The sequence below is a fragment of the Larimichthys crocea genome, unplaced genomic scaffold (assembly GCF_000972845.2).
Source record: "Larimichthys crocea isolate SSNF unplaced genomic scaffold, L_crocea_2.0 scaffold82, whole genome shotgun sequence".
NCBI classification, from domain to species: domain Eukaryota; kingdom Metazoa; phylum Chordata; class Actinopteri; family Sciaenidae; genus Larimichthys; species Larimichthys crocea.
This window is the reverse complement of record NW_020860793.1, coordinates 939,083-960,473: the sequence shown is the minus strand read 5'-3', so window position 1 is coordinate 960,473 and position 21,391 is coordinate 939,083. Positions and strand designations below refer to the sequence as shown.

The 21,391-nt window shown below is 43.0% G+C and overlaps 1 protein-coding gene across 1 annotated transcript in view; it reads left to right on the top strand.

Annotated features, from left to right (window-relative positions):
- The window catches only part of shroom3 (shroom family member 3), a 72,737-nt gene that overhangs the window by 34,123 nt on the left and 17,223 nt on the right, over nt 1–21,391 (top strand). The window contains exons 4-17 of the mRNA XM_027277029.1: nt 5,978–6,103; nt 11,245–11,463; nt 11,659–11,984; nt 12,081–12,321; nt 13,427–13,482; nt 13,690–14,170; nt 14,365–14,643; nt 16,558–16,990; nt 17,119–17,252; nt 17,541–17,690; nt 17,833–18,308; nt 18,417–18,644; nt 18,791–19,001; nt 19,088–19,391. Of these exons, the coding sequence (XP_027132830.1) occupies nt 5,978–6,103; nt 11,245–11,463; nt 11,659–11,984; nt 12,081–12,321; nt 13,427–13,482; nt 13,690–14,170; nt 14,365–14,643; nt 16,558–16,990; nt 17,119–17,252; nt 17,541–17,690; nt 17,833–18,308; nt 18,417–18,644; nt 18,791–19,001; nt 19,088–19,391 (3,664 nt within the window). The remainder of the gene's footprint in view (nt 1–5,977; nt 6,104–11,244; nt 11,464–11,658; nt 11,985–12,080; nt 12,322–13,426; nt 13,483–13,689; nt 14,171–14,364; nt 14,644–16,557; nt 16,991–17,118; nt 17,253–17,540; nt 17,691–17,832; nt 18,309–18,416; nt 18,645–18,790; nt 19,002–19,087; nt 19,392–21,391) is intronic.

Sequence of the window (21,391 nt, the reverse complement as noted above, 5' to 3'; positions counted from 1 at the left end):
CAGAATGCTGCCATATCACTTGACTTGCCCACCTGAACCTGTAATATTTAATAGTTGACCCGACAAGCTGTGCAGGTGCAGACAAGGATTTTCTGTTTCTGTGCACATTTCTCTTTTACAGATATTTATGGATATTGATTTTCCTACACTGTTCTATGGATACCTTTGTGGAGGGAAAAGCTGAGGGAATACATTACATCAAAAGCTTTTTGCCCTTTTGTCCCCAATCTTTAATGCAAGTTGGCGCAAATTTTGTAGTGGTGGAGGATAATCGTTTACCAATCACAAGCATATGCATTTTGTCATAGTTTTGTATTTAAAGGGTAATTGTTTAGTTTAATCAGCCATGCTCTGAGGCTTTGTAGTGTTTAGAGCTAAATGCTAAGTGTAATATTTACTTGGTTCACCATCTTTGTTAGCATGCTAACATATGCTAAGCAGCACTTCAGTCAAGAAAGGAGACGCCTCACTGAAGAGTCACTTCCTGTATCTGTGTCACGTGGTTTTCCCAGGAGACCAGCAGAAGGTCCTGATCTAATGGAAGAAGTGAACTTGAGCTCTGATTATGAACAATTCTTTTGTCGCTGAAGTATATCCTGGATTTATTTTTCACATTTGTCTGTCTCAGCAGCACAGATATCTTTTCTCTGTCTGTGCTGAATTGTCAGTCTGGTTTCACCAAAGGTGATCTATAACAACTGAACTATCTGACACAACCCAATCTATAAGGTCAACACTTCAAGGGTTTAGAAATCAGGGACGAGGGCATCATGTCCACTTAAGAGACAAAGGGTATATGCCATTTCATATCACTGGTGGAGATTGTAATCGTCTGTTATAGAAAAATCTTTGGTATATTGTTCAGTCATCAAGACTTCAGGCAAATTTAACTTTTTGACCTGATGATGGCCCAAGAGGAAATCGCTCAGGGGATCACAAAAGTCAGTGGGAACTATCCTGTGGTCAACATGAATATCTTTTATGACAGTCCATGTGATAGATCACCAAATGATTCGAATATGCCTGGGAAACATGGTTGTATTCTGTATTATTTCATTAAGAAATAAGTAACAAATGAATACATCATGTTTTATGTTTGGAATTATGTGATTCCTAACCTTCGTCAATACGTCTGCCCTTGTTTTGGACTCTTTGCTCTTTGTAACAGTGATAATGTAATAGTCAATAATAGACAGTTCATTGTTCACTGTAGCACCACATGCTGCATCATGAGATGTCTTTCTCCCCCCACAGCCTTAAAATCTATTTCTGCTCAATATGAGCTCAATAATCCACTGTTTTCAATAGCTCTCTTCTTGTTTATCCAGCCTTGCTCTTCTTCTTCATCCAGCCTCCTCCTCACTGTATTCTGCTCATCCCTCCGTTGCACGTTATTGCTTCTTCATCTCAAGTTGTTCTCTGCATTTTGTTTCACTGCTGTTAGAGAGGATAGCAGGGACTTCCCTCTCTCTCTCTGCCATTTTTGAATCCTCCCCTGTCTTTATCTCTCTCACTATTTCCTCTCTTTCTACCATCTCTCTAAAAGCCTTTTAGTTGCTCCATTCCTCAGTATCTTCTCCCTAACCACTCTTATCTCCCTCCATCCTCCCTCCCTTTCTTGCTACTCATTCTTTCTCTCCCCTCCTCTCTCTTCAGACTCTCTGTGTCTCTCACTCACACACCACATCAACAGCTACCACCCAGACCAAGCCGGGCCAAGGATGTTTACTTTATACCTTTATCGTACGGTGGCCTAATGGCGCTTAATTGCTTCATTTGCTTAATGAGCTCAGGGGCCAGGGACCAACGTAGCGCGACTTGATCTGACCAGCCATCCCCAGACAGGAACTGCAGCAAAGGGACAGGTCAGAGTGTGATCAGGATTGGTAGAGGCAAGTCTGGAGTTTTGATTGAAAAGTAGACGAATGTGGAAATGCAGGAATAGACAGGTTGTGTTAGTTTAAGAAAAGTTGAGTTGAGTTCTGTCGAAATCAGAGGAAGCAAGTTTTCTTGGAACTTTGTAGGAGGAAACTCACCAAACAAACAGCTAGAAAGAGTGCAGTGTGCAGAAATGGAAGTTTTGGGGATTTACTAAGACAAGAAGAAAAAATAGAAAAGAAGAGTACAGTAAAGAAGAAAGCAGTAGAGTTGAAACTACTATAAAGTGGACTTTGATTCGAGGCTATGGAGCTGCTGGAGGTGTTTTACCGCAGGAAACTCCGGAAGAAGCAGAAGAAAGCAGAGCTGGGCCGGTCAGAAGGGGCACTATGTCGGTCACCTTCAGAGGCCAGTGTCAACAGCTTGGCAACCGGCCTCATCTCCAAAGTCCTGAGGTTCACCTCCAGGTAAAGCAGGTCAATGTGCTGAGTGCATTGTCACAAAGACAGGAGGCGTTTAGGAAAAGAGGTCTGGTTTATGTTTGTCTGGGTCAAGAAATCAGGGTTTAGAGAGGCTGGTTTCTGTTTGCTTTGCTAACTTTTTTTTTCTAACATTGTACCAAAGTAAAAGAGTGTGTATAGCTGTCATAGAGACAGAATGGTTGTTGGTTTGGTTGTTCTTAACAAACTTTAAAACAGAACACCCCCCCACCCCCCACTCAACATGATACATGTCTTTATATAATATATATTTTTAACATTTTTCATATGCAACATAGGAGAAAACAGCTCAGACACTGGTTTAATTAGAAGATATTTCCACAGCAGGGATTCACACTTCCTCATAGTCTAGGTTGATGATAGACCCAGGCTTGCTTAGTAGCTTGCAAGTTTAGAGAGGAATTAGAATGTAGGGCTCTATAAAATACACTAAAGTATTTCTTGGATATGTATAAAGACAAGGCTTTTTCTACATGTGAGTGCTCCTATTTGTTGTTTATATGATGTACTGAGTGTCCGATTTGTAGATATCTAAAAAGTAGGATCGTCTGATCATTGAATAGATCTTCTTGTTTGTTACACCTTGACTGTGACTGGTCCATGCTTTGAAGCCCGGCCAAGCAGAAAGTTCAATATAGGCGTAATGGTAGATGTTAAGTGAACATGGCCCTTTATAGTATGGATGGACCTCCAGAGGTCCTTAACAGACAAAGCTGTATTCACCTACAGCAAATTCAACAAAGGCATTTGGACCAAGAAGATTCAGTGTCGAACCAAATTGAGGCTGGTTCATATCTTAGCCAATCTGCTAGCACCCAAAGGTGTGTTGCAAATAAATAGTGTCACATCAGCCAGTTGGAGTTTAAATCAGGGCTTCCTTCTGTTTGACAAAATAGGGATATTTGCAGTGGGTAGATTAGGCTAGATTTACATTTCAACCAGAGCAATTCTGCCCAACCAGGAAAGAGGTAAATCTAAATCTGCAACAGAAAGGAAAGGGCTTTGACAGGCTTAGGACTTTGCTAAATTAATTGTGTACCCTGAAAATGTCCCAAATGTTGAAGTGGTTTGGAACAAGCAGGGAAAAGAGGTTTGTGGTCCTGATAATAAAAAATATAACATCATCTGCATAAAGCGTAATTAAGGCGTTCTGCATAATTGCTTGGGCTAGTGGCTTGATAGAAAGATCAAAGTGCAAAAGGCTAAGATGGGAAGGGGAACGTTGATAGATCTTAGCCCATTAGGTAGAACTGCTGCAGCTGGACTAACACCAAAAATTAAAGCCCAGGCCAAATTTCTCCATTGTATAAAACAAAAGACCCCACAACCCCCTTGAATGCTTTCTCAGCACTGAGAGAAAACACAAGGGCAGGGTCCTTACAGCCCTAGGATAGCTTGATCAGTTCAGTAGAGCTATTGGCCTATAAGAGGCACAGCTGTCTGTTTCGAGAATAGAAGAGATGTTGGTCTTCATGAGTGTTTTAGGTAGAATCCTGTGTGAATGGTTGAACTTAGCCAGCGAGGGATCTGAAAGGATATTGTTGAACTCATTGACTTTTTAATGTGAGTTTAAGTCCTCTGAACTCACACCCAAATCCATCTGGCCCTGGCCCTATTAATAGTTTTTGGGTCAAATGATCTGGCACCTTTGGAGTCTATAACTGAAACAATAGTTTAAGAGTCAGTTTTCTTTTTGATAAACATGTTTTTGGAAAGCTCTTGATGACATTGGTGAATTGTGCATGACCTTTTCAATGCTGAAATTTGTGACTCTGCTGTGGACTTTGCAAACTGTACGTGGTCTTGGTGATCTGACATAATTTATCTGTGTTACCGTGGTCCAGGTTTCACTATTAGACTTGTATTTAAAACTCAAACCAAACCATACCATATTTAAGCCATCCCCTCCAGAGCTGATGGAGAGAGTTAATATTTGTACAAGTGTAACAGCAATGATAACGTGTCAAGGTATTTCAGTCATGTCCTGTAATTACTCAGGGTCCTTGTGGTTCAGAGACATGCAGGCTTTCATGTCTCTGTCTCCTACTTATCCTGATATAATCTTTTCCTGTTTATCTGTGAGGATAAATACAGAGCGGCAAAACATGTCAAATATGACGAGGATGAGGCAGATTATTGTAACCACCATGCTATTTGACGTCTATTATCTTAACTGGTTAGATAACATATACAAAAATAATGATGGTGATGATGGTGGATGTTTTTTTCCTTGCCACTGCGAGTGTTTACTCATGGTGGGAATTGTTATTTCCACAGAAGGTAACTTCTGTTTTGATTTGGCGCTATCTAAATAAAATTGAATTGAACTGATAAAGATTGTCACTACAAACAAAAACGTATTTATCCCTGAAAATAACACCATGAGGAAATGAAACAAAGCTTGTTTTAGTATGTCCAGCATCAGATGTCAGGAGAAAGAGAAATCCATGTAAATCTAGCACCATAGTCACGTCATGCATACATTATATGCTAAAATTGCTATTTAAAGCCTACCAGCGAAGGATGAATTATGCCCTTCGAGCCATTGGAAGTATTTCAATGTGAAGCATTTGCGCAGGAAGCTGCACTGACAGTAGCTAAACATTCACTGATTAAAAACAGCAAAGTGGAAGTGAGTGGAAATATTTAGTGAAGGAAAATCATGTGTGTGTTGGAAAAATTTAAACTCAGAGCATGATATGACTTTGTTGTACTGATGGTTGTGTTCAGTTTAACATGGAGGATTTGCATTAATGGTGCATTAAAATGGATGCAGATGAGAAAACAGAGAAAAATATTCAGTTGCAGTTATGAGTTGAGTTTGAAGTTAGAAGTTTTTCAGCATTTTTGCAGGGAGAGGCAGACACAGGCAGAAGGTGAGTCAGATGCCTGAGACCATACAGCTGTGTGTGTGTGTGTGTGTGTGTGTGTGTGTGTGTGTGTGTGTGTGTGTGTGTGTGTGTGTGTGTGTGTGTGTGTGCATGCGTGCGTGATGTGTTATGTTACCGTGGGAGGATAACGTTCAGTGCTGCAATGATCCGTTTTCAGTTTCCAGCTCTGATAATAAACAGTGGCTGATTCCCTGCTGCGCTTTGGTTCTGTGAATGAAGATCTGTGCAGAATAAGAGGACACAAACATGATAGAAAAAGAGAAAGTATGACTGTGGTGTCAGATGGCATGCAGCTTTTTGTTAATCAGTAATTAGTGAGCTATTCGAGCTATTTATTTGAAGAACCATTGACGGTGTCATGACACAATAATTATATTACAACATGGAGGAACTATTTAAAGAAAAACCATCTGATTGAATGTTGACAGTACATTATGTTAATTTGTCCCAATAAACTCAATACAAAATACAAAATACATCAATTACACCGCGGTGTACTGAGGATAAATCCTTTAGACAACATGATCTTTTCTTCTAAGAATAGATGAGCCATCTCTCTGTTTTTCAACACTTCATCATCCAAGAGTTTGTTTTTCTCGAGGGTCATTCCAGGTGATGGTGTAGCAAAAGTGACAAGTCTCATGAGAGATTCATGAGTGTCAAATACCGTGCATACACAAACTCTCTCCATGTGCTTTAACCCCACAGACGTACTGAGCCGGCGTCTCGTCCTCACTCGTGGCATTCCACGAAGCTTGGCGAAGGTCAGCAGGAAGTGGACCTGGAAGGGATGGACGCGATGAGCAGTGCCTGGCATCATGGCTACCAGCCCAGGTCAGTGTTAATATCAGTATCTATAATTATCCTGTGTCTAGCTCTGACCTCTGAATTGGTCATGAGCCAGTTGGAGGAAAGTAATGTGCAAAGCAAACTGAAAGGATCAGTGTGTAGGATTTAGTCTCTATTCTAGCATGAAGGAGGCATGAAGGCATGAACAGTGACAGCAAAACATGTGGAAAAAGTTAAAGGCTCTACCTAGAGACAGTGTTTTGGTGGTTTAACATGGTGGAAAGAGGACCTGCAGGAATTTAACACTAATTAAAACATAGTAATGCATATTATATAACATTTCTCGCAAATTAATTAGGTCTTATACATTGGACCTTTAAAACAATTAGAGATTCACAGAGTTTTGAGCAGAACCAGCAGCTCTGTTGGTGGATTTTTAAATGGCAGAGATGTACAGTAGATTAAGAAACCAAGGTTCATTCATTCATTATTTTACAGAACAGAGTTGCAAATGAAATGTAAGCTGCTCTGTGGTCTGAATACTTCTGTACTGCTTGGCAGATGGCAGGAGGGTGAATGTGGATGTGGCTGAGGTGTGTTTGTCTTTTAGCATCTTTGAACACAGACACCTTGTCTCATCTATATTACTGATGCTGGGTAGATGGGTACCAATGATGTTCTGCTTCAGAGCTCCTCCTGTCCTGGGTCATATCATGTTATATTACCAGGCAGGATGCTTTCTATTGCTCAAGTTTCCTTCTGAAATACAGCTCTTACCTACACATATTTTACTGTTACAGCTAAGCTTTGTCCAGACATGTAACATTAAACAGATCTCTCTCTCCCCATCTGCTGTAAATTCTTGTTTTGTGTCTGTTGTGGGATTGTAGAGGTTTTTGGTATGCAAGACACAGATCTCAGCCCCTCATGTGTATTCATACTCCATCAGCACACAGAAACTTTGCATTTAGTTTCTTGAGTTGATTTATAATTTGTGAAGGTGTTCTGTAGTATTTCACTTATGGTCTGCTCATCTGGCTCAAACGTACAGATCATATTACTATGAAAACCTCTTCCACCTGGCTTTGGTGTCTCCATGGACTTCCTGAATATTTGCATCTAATTGTAACGCCCATGCATTTGCATATCTGGCAGATGGACTGTGAGATAAGTCATACTCTTGTATGTAATGTCTTGTGTAACCTCAAAAGTTCATAGTACATCGTGTGCATACAAAACAAATATGATTCTTAAGCAGATTTCTTGTACTCTAAGCTCTCAGCCGACCATCAGTCAGTAACATTAATCACTGGAGAAACGTGTGACTTGTACGTGTAGATAACAAGGTGGTCATAAACGTAAAAACACAAGATAAGGAACTAAACGATCTCTTTTGTGATTCTGCTCAAGATTATGTGAACTTATGTGTGGTCGTCCAGAACTGTCTGAAAACTGTCTGAATCCTGGATTTTTGGTTTACTGCGATCCGCTATCAGTGAGTCGCTTGTGGGGTCAGAGTTCATGTTTTCAGAGGAACATAAAACGTCTGGCGTCTTATCTCTGACTAACAGACTCCAGCCTTCACTCTTGACAATAAACGTGCCCTGCTTCAAGATCTCAGCTCCAAGATCACAATCGTATGGATTGAACTCTTGCAGTTTTGTTTTCCTTGATGACCTTTTTAGGTGTTTTTACCATTACACCACCCCCCACTGTCAGATAGTAAAAAAAAACAATATTGCACTGCACAAGGAAATGATCTGTGTTATTTACATTTACAGCCTCGCAGTTTTCCTGAGGAATTTTTCCAGTTGTGGTTTGTCGTAATGACATAATGACACCACTCAAACACATTACGAGACTTTACTGGTGTCGTGGCCAATCATGGTTACTGTTATACTGTACAAACCAGTCACTGAATGTCAGGGAACATTTACAGTGTTTGCATAACACTAACAAGGTTTTTTGTGACTCGGCAAGGAATTTGTTTAGGTGGCAGAGATATAGAGACGGATCAATGTCTGGAGCTGTTAGCTGCTATCTGTCTGTCTGTTATATGACCTTTGACTGTCTGTCTGTCCGTCTGTGGGCTGTGCTTTTATTCTGAAATGTCAAAGTGTGGTTCAGTGTTTGAACAACTGTGACCTTAAACTCTAAAATTTCATTCGAGAATTTCCAGTATGTGGCTGATCGGATCGTAAATATTATATATAATTATTACACATTAAAAATATAATAGTGGATTAAATATCATGATTGGCCCAGACCAGTTGGAGTGTGGTCTGGGTGAGGACTCTTTAAAAGACATGACATTGAGGACGTTTTCAGAAAGCAAAGGGCAGTTAGTTAACACTTTTAGAACATCAGCAAGTGAGAAACTTTATAAGAAGTAGTAATGTTTTTATGAACATGTCCTTCAAAGATCTGTTTAACTGGTTTAAAGAATAAGATTAGAAATAGGTTAGGGTTGTGTCCATCTTGTCTTGTAGTCTCAAAGGTTTTATTATTCAGTTCCTGCTGGGCGATAAAACTGCAGATATGATTATAATAAAATTTACATATCACACAACAACAAAGCATGTGCAGTGATAAGTTTATCATTTTATGGGGCCATCATCGTGGCAAAACTATTTACATATGTATGTGGAAAAACCTTATCTCCATCCATGTGCGATGTGTAAAAGAATTTATCAGTGTGTACTGAGATTTGTGAACATGCACACATGCACAGGAATGAAATCCACACGCGTGCGTGTGTGTGTGTGTGTGTGTGTGTGTGTGTGTGTGACCTCAGGTCTTTTGTCTTTTAATCATTAAACAAATATTTTGAATTCTGAAGTTTAACTGTAGAAACATGAAACACAATCACTGCGCAAGTTACTGTTTAGTTATTCCTCCTGCTGCAGCCACAAATCAAACACTTGAACTCTATCTAACTTTATCACTGAATTTCCACATATGAGTGATGTCTCTTTTGGTGTAACAGAGCTGCTGTAATCTAATCATACGGGTACAATTATATTGAAATGTATGAGATTTATAAAAGTGTGGACAAATCTGTAACTTCATACATAGATATCGATGGCTGGAGATACAGACACGTCATCAGTTACAGCTCACGCAGTCATCTCACAGTGTCAGACTGTTCTGATATTTTTAAACATTTCCAAATCAGATTACACATGTGGATTAAGATACAGTTACACAGCTCTGTACACACATTTGTGAATAGTTCTGCTATAATAATGACCCCATAACATTTCATCATCCTGACCGCACAGACTGGTATATCGATAATTGCCCTGTTTTAGTGGTGTTGTTCTCGTTGTGTTCTTTGTGAATCGGAGCCGTTGGTCAGCAGGTTTATGTCATCAGAGGAAGTTACATCACTGTTTCTTTTAAACAGCGGTGAAGGGTGAATAAAAGCCTCTGACGTTGCTCTGTGTGTGTACATGTGTGTGCGTGTTGGGTGGACAGGGCATTGACGTCGATGCCTACATTAAGGGACATTCCTGATCCCCTTCCCCCTCACCTCTGGGTCTCCCATGGCAACAAACCTCCCCCCTTCCTCCCCCACCCTGGTCGTGTCCTATTAGTAAAGTGGGGATCTGAATAAAAAGTTTGTCGTACCATTGCTCTTTTAATAGAACTGGAATTTAAGGAACAGACGCGGGAGACAAAGTCAAACAGAGACGGAGGGGGCAGCTGACAGAAAGAGAAAAGTTAGACTCAGAGAAGTTAGTGACGCAGAAAACAAGCCTGGCACAGACAGAGACTGTCCTCTTTTCCACAGCAGTAATTGCATTGTGTTCGGCTGAAGGACTTGGTGGGTCAAACTGTGACGTAGACGCACACACACATTTACATTCCAGTCAGTTATCTAAAGTGAGGTAACAGCAGATTGAGCAGCAAATCACTGACTTTACAACCAATAGCTCTGACAAATAAAACTGATTTCAGACAAACACTAGGTTGCCTAAATGTTCTGGCAGTTTTATACACTGCCTGCAGCAGCATAAGGTTAAATACAAAATGACAACATAAAACCAGATGTATTTCTTAAAATAAAGTTTTTTTTATTGAGTTCAGATAAATAATACAACAAAAATGGAGTGAGGCAGCAAGGGGAAAAGGGCAAGTAGATGCTGCTCAAAAGAAACCACAAAGGGAAAGAAAAAACCTAATGATATTGCTTGGCCCAGTGAGGATTATGGTTTCCCTAACCCCATTGGTTAACATTTTCCTCATTTAACAAGTTAATGTACTAATTAAGAGAGAAAAACTCAGGCACTATGACTGCCAGGCTGGTCAAACTTTAGTAATCTAGCCTAACCTAACATAGGAACTTCGGAGGGCCAGACCAAGTGTTGCTCCAATCGAGATCGTCCAGTTTTTCAGAAAGCTAGAAGGTGATGATGATGGCCACGCCTCACCATCTGGAGCCAGGGACGGGGAACCACACATCTAGCTCAACATATACATAAATATATATAGAAGGAGAATGAGTGTTAATAAGGAAATGTTAGCATGCTAATATGCTAAACTGAGATGAAGGATATAGTAAATATTACCAGGTAATATTTATATTACCTGCTAAATGTCAGTATCAGTAACATTGTGTGCAGATTAGCATGCAAAGCACATCTATTCAATTCAATTCAATTCATATTTTATTTGTATAGCCCAAAGTCACAAAGTACATTAGCCTCAGAGGGCTTTACAATCTGTACAGGGAGTGACACCCTCTGTCCTTAGACCCTCGGTTCCAGTGAGGAAAAACTTGCCCACAAAAACCCTTTAACAGGGAAAAAAGGTGGAAGAAACCTCAGGAAGAGCCACAGAGGAGGGATCCCTCTCCCAGGACGGACAGACGTGCAATGGATGTCACGTGTACAGGACAAATCAACACAAACATATTGTACAATTACAATGACTGATAAAGTAATTACAGTAGCAGTGGAACCTGTGATAGCGATAGAGAGACACAGATGCACAGCAGCAGCAAATCATTAACTAACTATAAACTAATGGAGATATGGTAGCAATAATGACAGTAATTATATATGTAGTGGTTGTGCAGGACCACAGCAGCAGCCACGATCCTCGAGAACCTGCTGAACGAGAGAGCACAGCCACTTGTCAAAACATGAATGAGTCTCCTAGATTTAAATTTCTGTGTCTTTTAGTGCCTCAACCACCGACCTGTCCAGTGGTTTTGACTCTGGCGGCCCCTACTTGAGGAAGAGTCCAGACCAATACAGCTCGAGGGGCAGCATGGAGAGCCTGGATCCTCCTCTGTCCTCCCAGCATCACTCTGGAGTTCAGCACCACCACTCACTGGGCCATCACACCCACAGTGAACCCCACCCGACCTACTCCTCCTGCCACCAGCTATCTTCTGCCAGGTTCAAACTCACACAAACAAACACCTCAAACGTTATGTTAGCTCAGCCGTTACTGAAATGCAGAGACAATTCAGGTGAAGCAGGTCAAGCTTGTCTAGCTAGCTTCTTTCAAAAAAAGAAAAGAAATCCACCTTACCAACAATTCCTCGATGCCATGACCTCTAAATGATCTCTATATCTCTTGCTGTGTTCCAGGTCCTCCAACAGCATCGACCACTTCCACAGCAAACGAGACTCTGCCTATTCTTCCTTCTCCACCAGTTCCAGTATCCCAGAGTACCTTGCATCCACCCCCTCCTTCAGCCCAGAGCGCTCCTATTCATTAGAGACCGTCCCTCAGAGAGGGGGAGGAAGTGGAGAGATGCAGCAGGCTGACATACGTTACGTCCGGACGGTTTACGACACCCAGCAGGGCCTGTCTCAAGAGCATGAGCTGAGCTCCACCTCGGCCGCACTGCTGCGCAACAGCAATTCCAAAGGTGTGGTAGGGTCAAGATCAGGCCTAAGCCGAGATCTGCAAGGTAAAGTTTCTGTTTCAGGAATATTTTCCAGGTAATGCGATTTTAAGTTAATGACAAACTTTTCTTTCTCTGTACTGCTGGTTCTGTTTACAACAGGCGGGGTCTGTTACAGTGGCAGCAGCAGCGGTAGCAGCAGTGGCGGCAGCAGCAGCGGTGGTGTGCCGGCTTCCAACAGACACAGTGTAGGCCCAATATGGGGCCCGGCAACCAGCCACAATTCCTATGAGAGCCTGAAGGGAGCACCAGCTCCACCAAGGCGCAGTGACAGCTACACAGCCATCAGGAACCACGAGAGGCCAAACTCCTGGTCCAGTCTGGAACATGGCCGGTCACTACGGTGCGTACAGTCTGTTAAACCAGGTTCAGTATTGTTCAGCCTAGCTTGTGTGATCTTCCCTGTTCTATCAACCAAAACCTTTCAGATCTCGTGTGCGTTCATTGTCCTGCATTGCTCATATAATTTCACCTACATTTTTTTTCAAGATGTGTGCAAGAGGTCAGCTGTCGCTCACCAGCTTCTGAACACAATATCTTAAAATTATATTTCAATCTTGCTTCAGTCAAAAACACAGCACTGCTAATAGTAACTAATGGTATTGTTATGCATGCAGATAATAGTGAATATTCAATTTGAGTTCTACACCACTGATCATTTCATTTTAGTTGATAGTTTACCTAACTGGATAGGTGTCTCTGGTACTGTATTCAAATGAATTTCTCCATACTTAAAACACTTAAATGTTCACATTGAAGTGCCTGTCAGATCACATTGTGAAATTTATTGTTCACATTAACTGGTCGTCCGCCACTCTCTTATGTGGAGTCCCACAAGGGTCGATCTTTGGACCTATTCTGTTTTCATTGTATATGCTACCTCTGGGCCGTCTGCTGAACTCCTCCAGTGGCATCTCTTAAACATTTCTATGCCGATGATATGCAGCTTTACTTATAAACCTTACCCCTTCATGACTGCCTAGCTTCTGTTACAAATTGGATGTCTCAAAATTTTCAATTCTCAATTCTGAAAAAACTGAGGTCCTTATGGTCAGTCCAAATTGTTTTCCTAAAAAGGTCATTTGCTATATTGGGCCCCTTGCTAGCAACATCAAGACTGCCTCTTAGTATTCTTTTTGACCAACATTTGAACCTCATATTCCTAAACTCATTCAGAAATATTGCAAATGTCAAGCCTACACTGTAATCCATAAACACTTAAACTTTTCTTATTTTGACGACTGTAACTAACTCTTGCCTTCACAGTCCTCTCAAGCCTGTCAAAGCTAAGCTGTTAACAAAACTAGTCATTGGTCTCAAATCACAACAATTCTTATTTTATTATTTCCAAAATGAAGCCGTATACGATATGTGATCCGAAACGGCAAAATGTAAAATATCATGTAAAATATGGCATACTCTGATCTAATCCAGTCTGTTTAATGCAGGTCTTTGCAGAAAGGTTCCTGGCATCACTCCAGTGGTCCTGTGGCCTCGGGTGCAGGTATATTTGAATTCTATTTTAATGATTTTACTTATTTGAAGTGCAGAACGGGAACCAAATATACAATTTAATTTTGCTCTGCCAATTAGCTTTTCTGTTTTTATGTATTTATTTGGTGTAGATGAGAAAAAAGACAGTTGAGCACAGTTAAAATGAGCTCCACTGTCATTTTTCGTACAAACACTGACATCATTACTGTGGCTCCAGGTAAAGGCTCGTACAGCGCTGAGGGTCAGCTCCACACAGTCATAGAGAAGAGTCCAGAGAGCAGCCCCACGACAAAGCCACGGCAGGGTGGAGGCTTCCCCCAGCCCCCTCTCCCTACCGAACCCCCCTGCGGACCTCCAGGCTCAAACCGCCAATCCGGCCGGTTCATTCTGCCCACGGGCATTTACCCCGTCCCCCAGCCTGAGCCCCACTTTGCACAGATACCTAGCAGCAACCCCGGGGCAGGTTTCTCCGGGGTCTACCCCGCCCTGGCCAAGGAGAGCAGCCGACAGCAACACCAGGGGCAGCCGGGAGTTGGGGGGAGAGAGGAAGAAGCAACAGATGGGCTGAAGGATGGAAGAATGTCAGCTACAGAAAATGGATACCAAAATAACACCTTACTTTCTTCATCATGTTCCTATCCATCTTCTACAACACCTGCCTCTATGCAACTCAGAACTCAAGCACAGGAGGCAGACAGGTGATTTTATACTGACATTTTAACCAACAACTGTTTTTTTGAGCATCATCACTCAAAACCAAGAGGCTGTAAAAAGTTCAGTTGCAGTATATAAGCAAGAGTTCTATTTTGGACCTTTAAAACCTATTGGACCTTAAAAAATGACATATCATATATGTCCTTAGCTAAGCTAACTCAATCTTCTGTTTTATCAGGCCTCACCAAGATGACCTTCTTTACAGATCCCACCTGAAACCTGCTGAAGGAGGATCAGAGGGCCATACCGGAGCCCAAAGGACCCCAAACCGCCAAGGACGTCACAGTCAGAGCTTACATGACTCTCATAGTCATACAAGCCAGGGACCTCACAGCCAAGTGTTCCAGGAACAGATCCAGGATCCCCACATCCAGTTGACACCTGCAGTCAGGCCTCCATCCTCACAAGAGTTCAGGGACCCCTACACACCTGTTCAGTCCAGAGGAGACAGGCACAGGTACTGTATGTCCATAGTGTTTTGAGATTTTCAGATTCTGTCTCTGTCACTCCTCTCCACAAATGTATCTCACAAATTGGAGTTATGAGTTTGTTTTCCATCAAGAGGTCTGCTGCTGTTTTGCTTGTGTCCTGCTCTACAAGCTTTATGAGGCTCTCAGCTGTAGAATTCGTCAAGGAAACTCTTGAGGAGCTTTTCCTCTTTTCTTTAGAGAACTTCGGCTGTTGTGAGCCTGTAAAGACCATTGCGACATTGTTTGTGAGAATGCACTTGACTTGACCTCATGACACGATAAAGCAACTGCTTGTGAAGGAATGTTCCTCCTTTAGTTGAAATATGACACAGGGTTTCATCATGTCACATTAGAGAGTTAAACTCTGTTTGTTCTTACTGATGCAGCTGCCTTGATAAGGATGAACTCTGTGGTCCGGCTCCTCGGTATTCAGGGTCGAGATAAGTTTTATTTTATTTTAGACAGACAGACTGACTGTGTATGACCTGAATTGCCACTAAGCTAGCTTAGGTAAGCATAGTTTCAATAACCAATAGAATCTTCACACATATGTAGATGCTTGAAGAATGACCTTATTTGGACACGCAATGAATCTCAGTAGGTCTAGTTGGGGTGGCATCTAGACAGTGATTCACAATACTTTTGTGTGAGTCATCAAGGTCTCCTGAGAACATCTTTACACTTCAACTGAACAGCAGTCACACTGCTGACCTGGCAGTCATCTGGCAAGTCAGAGTCCTTCATAGGCTAGTCGTTTCGTCATATGCACAACAATGACAGTGAAGTCAGTGAAATTCTTGTTCAATGCTCATACAAACTGAACAAAAGAAAATCACACAATATATAAAAAGTGGGTTGGATGCTGCAGTACCATCTGCCAGACAGCAACAGGCAGACCAGTTTGTGGTTGGGGATTTTTGATAATCTAGTTGGCATCCACACCACTGGGTGTGGAGATCCTTCAGGGTTGGCAGCTTCGTCCTGATGACGTGCTGAACATGCCTTATGGTTGAGGAAGGAGCAATTGTCATAGCAGATGGGGTTGCAGCCAGTCAGGATTTTCTCAATTATAAACCTAGAGAAGTTGCAGCACATCCCAGAGTCCATGCTGAGTCTCTGCAGCCTCTAAAGGAAGAAGAATGTTTGCTTTGCTGTTTTGATGAAGTCAGTGTGGTGAGTCCAGGTGCAGTCCTGATGTGGCTCCCAAGGAAACTGAAGGTGCTGGCTCTCTCCATCCTGGCACGAAGAGGCAGGGTCTAACCTCCTGTAGAGCTGTCAGCAAACTTGATGTTGGTGTTGGAGCCATGCGAGAACAGAAAGGACAGGAGAGCAGAGGCCTGAGCATGTAGCCTTCAAGTGGCTATCTGCACACCCTGGGGTCCTGCCCATCAGGAAGTCCAGGTTCCAATCACAGAAGGTCAAGTTGAGCCCTTAGGCCTCTGAGCTTGATGACAAAGTTGGACAGCACACAGTTTTAAGTCCTTCAGCGGGTCAGAATCCTTCAACCATTTAAAGTGCTTCAGGCTTCCAGGATTGCAAAAGTCAAAGGCACGGTAAAGTATTGTCAAAAGGTTTTTGGTTTTACATTTATGTCCAGTGAGCCCTATCTGCTGCTGGAGCAGAGGGTTCCAGGAAACACATTGCTGAACTCAGCGCTATTTTGCTGAGAGTGGTCAAATTTCCCAATTAAACTGGAGAGGATGTTTGTTTGACATTAACATCATGCCACTGGGCCCAGTAACAGACACAAAGCATGTTATTTTGCCAGATAACAAATGCCCTTCAACAAAAGCAGCTTCCTGACAGTGAATAGGTTCATCCAATGGTTGGAAGTCAGTTGATGTCAGTGATGATGTTATCTTTTCTCGCCTTCTCACTCACTCCATTTCCCCACCTTTCAGATCAATGGATCAGACCAGCATTCATTCTGAGCCACTGGTGTCCTCCAGGCACGCCCAGGGTCAGGTGCCAACTACTCACCAACCTCTTCAACCTCAGCCTCAACCTCAGGCTCCACCCACCTCCACCTCCCATCCATTTCCCCGTCACCTCAGTGACTCAGCAGCTCTGCAGTACCAGAGAGAGCGGGACAAAGACAGTGAACACCCGCTGACCCGTCTGGAGAATGCCCTTGCCGAGGTCCAGCGATGTGCGACCCCCGAGAGCGTTGTCTCTACTAGTAGCCACGGCAACAGTAACTTTGGTGATAGCAGCCAGGGACCTACTCGCAGCCTCTCCGTCCTGGAGAAGGTCAGCCGTTTCGAGCGACGGGAACATGCTGGAAAGCAGCGCAGTCACAGCACCGCCAACCCACCCAACAAAGCTTCATTTAGGGTAACTCGAAATGTGAACAGGTTTTCTTTTGACGATTGAAAGCTATGGGATTAAATCTTTTATACAAACTTGCTCCTTGTTGGATGTGATACTTCATCACTGCTTTATGTTTTGTGATTTTGAATCAGAAGACTGAGAAAGGCCGCGGTGCTTCCTGTGGAGCAGATGACCTGAGAAACATGCTGGAGAGAAGCACCAACGGAACCAAAGCCCACAGGACTATGAGCTACAGAGGAGGCAGCAGCGAACACATGAAATACAGGTAGAATGCCAAACTGTTTTTTTACAGTGTGACAGATTAATATTATCCCAATACATTTCTTTATAATAATAACTGTATTTATTTGTAGAACCTATTCGTCACATTTAATTTGTATCTATTTGATTTTGTTCAAAATTGTTATTTAGCTGCTAGGCTTGCAGAATTTGTTCCATGTGTTGCAACATGAGTCTGCAGAAGTCCTTTCAGATTGGCTAAAATAAAGTTAAGTAACATTTATCAAACTTTACATCTTGTTAAAAGGCAGTTAATTTTCTGTGTGGTGTTCAGGACCCCAGCAGATCCCAGTTCAGCTCTCCAGAGGAGTCGTAGCAGCTACCATCTGGAAGAATCCAGGGAAGATGACAGCAGCAAAGAATTCCCCTTGAGACAGGACATTCAAAAGATGCTGGGCTCCATGCAGGACATGTCCTTTAACAGGTAAGAGTCCTTCAGCAAGTCCTTAATAACTCAGAGTTAGACCACATTACACTTCTGTCCTTCAGCAGGACAGAATCCTTTAACAGGTCAGTGTTCTGAGTCTCTTTGAGCCACCCTGACGTTGGAAACTTTCTCTAATCAGATCTTACAGGGATTCTTTGAAAGATGCCCAGTCTAAGGTCCTGAGGTCCACCTCTTTCAGACGGAGAGACCTCAATTCATCAGGCAGCCCTCCGCCTCCTGCAGCTCCTCCTTCCGTCTGCTCATCCAGCAGTCATCAGCCTCCAGCCGTACCCACCAAGTACCACAGTTTAGAGAAAAAAGGCCCAAAAACCATGCCCAAACCACAGGGCATCCACATCACGCCACAGTCGCCACCACCAGTCACTTCTCCTCACACTCCAAAGGAGAGGCACGCAGTCGGCCCAGAGACTCGAGGTCCGAGCCCCCCGGCCCTTCCTAGCGTCCCACCGGTTGGACCTCCTGCTCTGATGCGGATCTGCGGCCGCAAACGTCTGGCAGCGGATCAGAAGAAACGCTCGTACTCAGAGCCAGAGAACATGAACGAGGTTGGCGTGTCGGATCCTGAGACTGTTGCCCTCTTCAGGCGTGGAGGAGGTAAATTAAAAAAAGTTACAAAACCATCATCTAGATGGAATCAGCTTGATAGGAGTGTCAGTATTGGGTGTCTGTATGTGGCTAACCATTGATCTCCCTGTCTGTCAGAGACCAGCGTGGCAGACCGGCGAAAGATGTTTGAGCTTGCGGCGAGTCGTGTTGGGGAGGGTGCTCTGCAAAATGCCACATCAAAGCCTGACTTACGGCAGATTCAGCATGATGCTTTGGCCGAGTATGTGGAGAGGAAGAGAAGTGTGAAAAGAGACGACGGAGGACATAGGAGTGGATCAAGGCCTCGCAGTGCTTATTCACAGCCTGAAAACAGCAACCATACAGGTGGGTGGAGGGAAGGAGGGAAGAAAAGGGATGAGTGAGGGGTGACGGTTTGATGGGTGGATGAAGGATCAATGGGGGGAAAGCAAATAGTTAATTGATAGACAGATTCATCATGTCCTTCCTTCTCCTTTTTTGTTCCTCTCCAGTCTCTTACTGCCACTCAGACACCGTCAGCCTCGCCTCCACCTCCAGCCTGCTCTCCCTCCAGGACTCTGCTGCAGACCGAAGCTTCTCCTCTGTAGAGAGGCGAAGCTGTTTTACTCTCCCTCCTGAATCTGATCTATGGAGCCTCCAGTCCAACCTCTTCTACCCAGGCAGGGTAACCACTCCGAGGCCTCCAGTGCAAACACAGTCAAGGTGCCAAACCAAGCATAAGTATTTATTATGAAGTTTATTTATCACGTTATTATTACATTTTCTTAACTCCTCTTCCTGGTTTCTAGCCTTAGCACTCCTTCTGGCTCTGACCAGCTCCTCCAGGATCACATGCCTGAAGCAGGGCTCAGCAGACTGAGTCAGTCGTCCAGCAGAGACCCAGGCCTGGACCACCAGCAGTGGGCCGTAGAGCCTCAAACCAACCTGGAACTATCCAAGCAGCTCAACAGCGCTCTACAGAGGGCCGGGTCAGCTCGGAGCTCGGGGAAGTCTGCTTCTGCTGAGAATCTCCTGGAGACAAATGAGGAGAGACAAACCACTCCTCAACACTACCGCTCCCGCTCCTCCTCCACAGGAGAGAGACTGAACCAGGTAACACAGCACTCCACCAAGAGCTCACATCGGTATTACAAATCACTGTGCTGTTTAAATGCTTAATAAACCTTCAAAGTTGTGGATCTCTTACTCAAATTGGACCAAACAGTCTGGAAGTCAGCAAGCAAACAAGAATCCTGTTGAATCAGTTGTTGTTGACCTTGTTGAAGGTTAGGGCTCCTAACCTCTTTTTACACGTTAAGTCTATTACAGTCAATAAAAAGTCACTTATTATGAATTAACTTTGAAAAACATGCTTGTGTTCCATCTGCACTTCAAATAGCCCAATGTGCGACCTGGTGATGTTTAAACATGTTCAGATCTATACAAATGTCCTGAGATGCACAGGAACGACAACCTGCCTTCTTTTGATTCCCTCAGGAAACACTCAGAAAATAAACCGCTAATCAGTTAACCTCAGAGAGTATCTTTGACCGGTTACACAGTCGGTCTACGAGTGGTCTACTAATGGATAAGAGTAGCAGATAAAGTAGATAAATAGAGAGAGATAGATTGAGAGACACAGATGCACAGCAGCAGCAAATCATTAACTAACTATAAACTAATGGAGATATGGTAACAATAATGACAGTAATAATATGTGTAGTGGACGTTGTGCAGGACCACAGCAGCAGCCATGATCCACGAGAACCTGCTGGACGAGAAAGCATAGCCAGCCCTAACTATAGGCTTTATCAAAAAGGAAAGTCTTAAGTCTACTCTTAAAGGTGTTGACCGTGTCTGCCTCCCGAACCCAGAATGGTAGTTTGTTCCACAGAAGAGGAGCCTGATAGCTGAAAGCTCTGGCTCCCAATCTACTTTTGGAAACTATAGGAACCACAAGGAACCCAGCGTCCTGAGAGCGCAGTGTTCTAGAGGGGTAATAAGGTATTATGAGCTCTTTTAGATAAGATGGTGCCTGACCATGAAGAGCTTTGTATGTAAGGAGAAGAATTTTAAATTCTATTCTAGATTTAATAGGTAGCCAATGCAAGGAAGCCAAAATGGGAGAGATGTGATCTCTGATCTTGGTTCCTGTCAGAACACGTGCAGCAGCATTCTGAATTAACTGCAAAGTCCTAAGAGACTTATTAGAGCAGCCTGATAACAAAGAGTTACAATAGTCCAGCCTAAAAAGAGAGTTTCTGAGGTGTTTGGGTCCAATTACAAGTATGTCAAGGTACACCATATGCCATCGAGAGCTGCTGTGATTAAACACATTAGCAGTTCTCATGAATGTGAGCTACATCACAACTACATGTCACTTGTCATGGATTCAGTCCAGTGTGCTCCTTGTTCAGAGTCCCTCCGTCCACCACGCTCACTCAGTCAAAGACGTGCTGGACTGGAAAGGTCTTCTTAGTTTTCACATTTTGTATTTCTATTTAAAACTGTTTAGTTACTGCTTCATGGATGTCGGGTTACCAGAAGCATAATTAATGGTCGCCCTTGGCTCTGCATTTATTTATTAATGGGCGTTTGGCCGTGAGTTACACAGGAAATACCCAGAATCCTCGAAGTTTCCTGTGAGGTGCCAGGGAGCCTGAGGCAGTCGTTGGGCGCTGTCTGATGTGGATGATGGCAAAGATAAAACGCACACACACACACACACACACGTATACATCCACCATACAGACATCTACAGAGTTCTTTAAGGAATGCAGTAAAGGATGAATTGGTCTTTCATCTCTGTCATTGATCAGAGAGGCTCGTGTCACATAAACATCATTACAGTTCAGTCAGACAGACACACTTACTTTAAACAATAGATTTAACTGCAGGGCGGGGACAGTCCTGCATGTACATTGTTGGATTTTTTTTTATTTTTTTTTATTTAAGCAGATGAGAATTTGAAATGTCCTTTTCGTTTAATGCACTCTGATACTGTGTGTGGTGTGTGATGGAGTGAGTTTCCTAATGTAAATTTAAAACTTTGCTTGAATCAGAGGCTCTCACACAGACATGTTTGTGGTGGAGCAGCAAACCTCAGGCCTGTG